General features: G+C 58.6%; 1 protein-coding gene across 1 annotated transcript; it reads left to right on the top strand.

The window, feature by feature from the left end:
* Window positions 1-327: 327 nt before the first annotated feature.
* SLS55_006306 (uncharacterized protein) lies at window positions 328-1,692 on the top strand (the record flags this gene model as incomplete). The annotated part of the gene is made up of 1 exon (XM_066777736.1): window positions 328-1,692. The coding sequence occupies one exon, from the start codon at window positions 328-330 to the stop codon at window positions 1,690-1,692; it is 1,365 nt and encodes a 454-aa protein (XP_066631831.1).
* Between the last annotated feature and the right edge of the window lie 1,115 nt (window positions 1,693-2,807).

The raw sequence follows: 2,807 nt of genomic DNA, 5'->3' as shown, positions 1-2,807 counted from the left end.
TTCATAAACGATGAGACGGTGACAATGCAATTGTAAACGAACACAAGCAACTATATGAGCACCTCGGTGCGCCTCGACAATCCAACAAGTCACGCTACTTCAGCCTTCCCTTCCCTTCCCTTCCATTCCCAGCATCCCTGGAGGAGAGCTATGAGTTCGAGTTATACGGTTTCGGCTCTCAGTGATTACGTCCAGAGCAGCATAACAGAGGAGAGTTTACCCGACTACCAAGCAATGGCGCGTTTCTCGAAAGAGCCGTCTGGCTGGACACAGACTCGCCCCTACACATCGCGATGCTCTCAAACAAGCTTGGTTCCTGGACCGCTGATGGAGGACGACGAACCGGCTGTCCCTATCGCAGGCCGCGGTGATACAGCGGCGCTGCCGAAATTCTCCTTCCCAAGGACCGCAGACGTTGAGCGTGCCTCCCTCGAGCACCCAGCGTCCTTGGCCATTCGCAGGCCTCCACCGGAAACCTCAGGGAATACATCAGATGCCCCCGAATATATGCCTTCGGATCCCAGGATGTCAGGAACGGCTACCCAGGATACGAATAATACACACGCAAAAACGCAGCTTAAGACTGCCTCATATGTCCCATATGCCCGATTCCACCAACGCGACCTCCAAATTCTCACCCTGAACAGCAAGCCTGTGAAGTCCGACTCTACACCGATGCGCTCGACGACGAAGCCTTCTTCGAGCGCAAGGCCGCCCCATGCAAATGGACTTGCACACATCCAGAGCAGCGAGTTGAACAGCGTTCTGATGAGCGGCTACCAGGCGCAAAGAAAGCGACGGATCCCAAACGCGCTTCAGCCTGGTAGGCAGGCCTCGCCATCGACCGAAGTTTCCAGTGACACGAAGCCTCCGGCTCCCTCTGACTACGACTTGATCCCGGCACCTCTCCGCATCACTCGGGCGAAGCTGGAAGGTACAATCAAGCCTGTCATCGACACACAAGTGCAGTCTGGAAGTGACTCCCCAACCGAGGACTCCCGTTCGACAGCATCATCCACCGTTGTCTCGCCGAGTCCCTCGATCCTCCCGACCACTCCTTCCGACGACAAGTTCCCCTCTTCGACGATAGATTCCACCTCCACCGCACCGCTCGCCCTAAGCACCCCACCCAATCCCTCCGACACTGTCCCCCGGCCCATCTCCGACTCCGTCCTCCCCCCGGGGACCAGCCCGCTCAACCGCAAGCCCGGCCACGAGCGGCTGCGCAAGCACACGCGCTCCCGCTCCTGGAACCATGAAAGGGTCCAGCCGGCGCGGCTGAGCGCGCCGCTGCCGCCGACGCCGTACGACATGGCCATCGACGTCGGGCTGCGGGGCGCCGAGGACCGCGCGATCAGGGACAGCAACGGCAGCACCATGACGATCCCGCGGCGGCCGCTGGGCGACGTGGCGTTCCGGCCGGCCGCGGCCAGGACGAGCGGCGCGTGGGGCCCGGACGACGTGGGCGCCGGCGACACGGGCGTCGGCGGCGACGAGGTGCGGCGGACTTGGGTCGTCGTCCCGCCCGCCAGTCCGGGGAATGTCGCCCAGGCGGTCAAGACGCCGGCGCAGTGGCTGAAGGGGTTCACGCCGAAGACTTTTGACGAGATGAACGTGCTGCAGCGGGGGGAGACGAGGGTGATGCAGAAGGTTGCGAGGAAGGTGGGCAGGGCGCTGCGGAGGAACGCGTGAGGCTTCAGACAGCCATGCGGGACATGGCGGCATGCTTGAACAGCTGAATAAATTTACGATAGTACGCTGAATAGATTAACGATAGTACAATTAAGATAACAGTTTTATTAACCCGGCTGTGTTTGCTGTACATGATTGTGAACTGTAAAAACTTGAAGTGCTTGTCGAGTGGTTGGTCATGAAAAGAGAAAGTTGCTCTGATTTTTGCCTTCCAAGGTTGATAGCATATGCAACCCCACTGGCTGAGTAATTCCTAGAGAATAGAGCTGTATTTAGCGAAGTAGTGAGGGGGCGGTGGATGCAGGGTTGCCGGTCTGGGGGTTGACCAAGGGCACAGTAAGGGGCGACTGCAAGCCAAACAAGGTCGAAAGTTAGAGCCACCAACCATTCGCCGTTTGCTAGTGCATGCCACCAAACGCACGAACCCCGCCGCGTGGCAATTTCTGTTTGCGTTGCCGGGGCAGTACCCGCCCACTGCGGCCGGCTGTCAGCTGCCACCTTCCCCAGTCTCCCCGTCCTGCTCCCTACATAAACCCCCCTCCTCCTCGCCCAAACACCTCTTTTTCTTCTTCAGCTCTCTTTGCCTTTTGGCTTAGATCAAGTGTAGTAGCTGTTCTTTTTAGTTTAATCTCTAGAACGCCCCTACGGGGGCACTTCTTTTGATTAAACTAGTTTTTGGAACCCGGTCGAGCGGCGCGCTGGGCTCCGCCTAACCGTCGCAGGCCACAGTGTCGCCAGTATTGCACTGTCTCTGGCTGACGCGAAGAGTCTGCGGTTTTTCGTTGAGTCACTCATCTGGACACGTTGCCAGTGGGAACCCGAGGAAGAACTGATCACCCCCGCCCACGACCCGAAGGAGCGCCCACCGACTACGATCACCCTGAGGTAGCCCATTCGCACTTGCGGAGAGCGTCGCCGGCGTACTTCGTCGACAAAAGCCGTCACTGAGGCTTGCTGGGAAAGCAGCGGTCTGCACTGCGGCCCGGCGGCTCCATGCACACTACAAACGCACGCCACTTACCGTTGAGACCAGACAAAGGCGAATGAAGGTAGCGCCAATCGTTCCAAACGACAAAGGTTGAAGCCGACAATAGCTTTTCTGCCACAAGGATCCA

The sequence above is a fragment of the Diplodia seriata genome (genome assembly GCF_021436955.1).
Source record: "Diplodia seriata strain FDS-637 chromosome Unknown scaffold_6, whole genome shotgun sequence".
Taxonomy (NCBI): domain Eukaryota; kingdom Fungi; phylum Ascomycota; class Dothideomycetes; order Botryosphaeriales; family Botryosphaeriaceae; genus Diplodia; species Diplodia seriata.
Note: the sequence above shows the minus strand (reverse complement) of the source record. Positions and strands in the feature narration are given on the sequence as shown.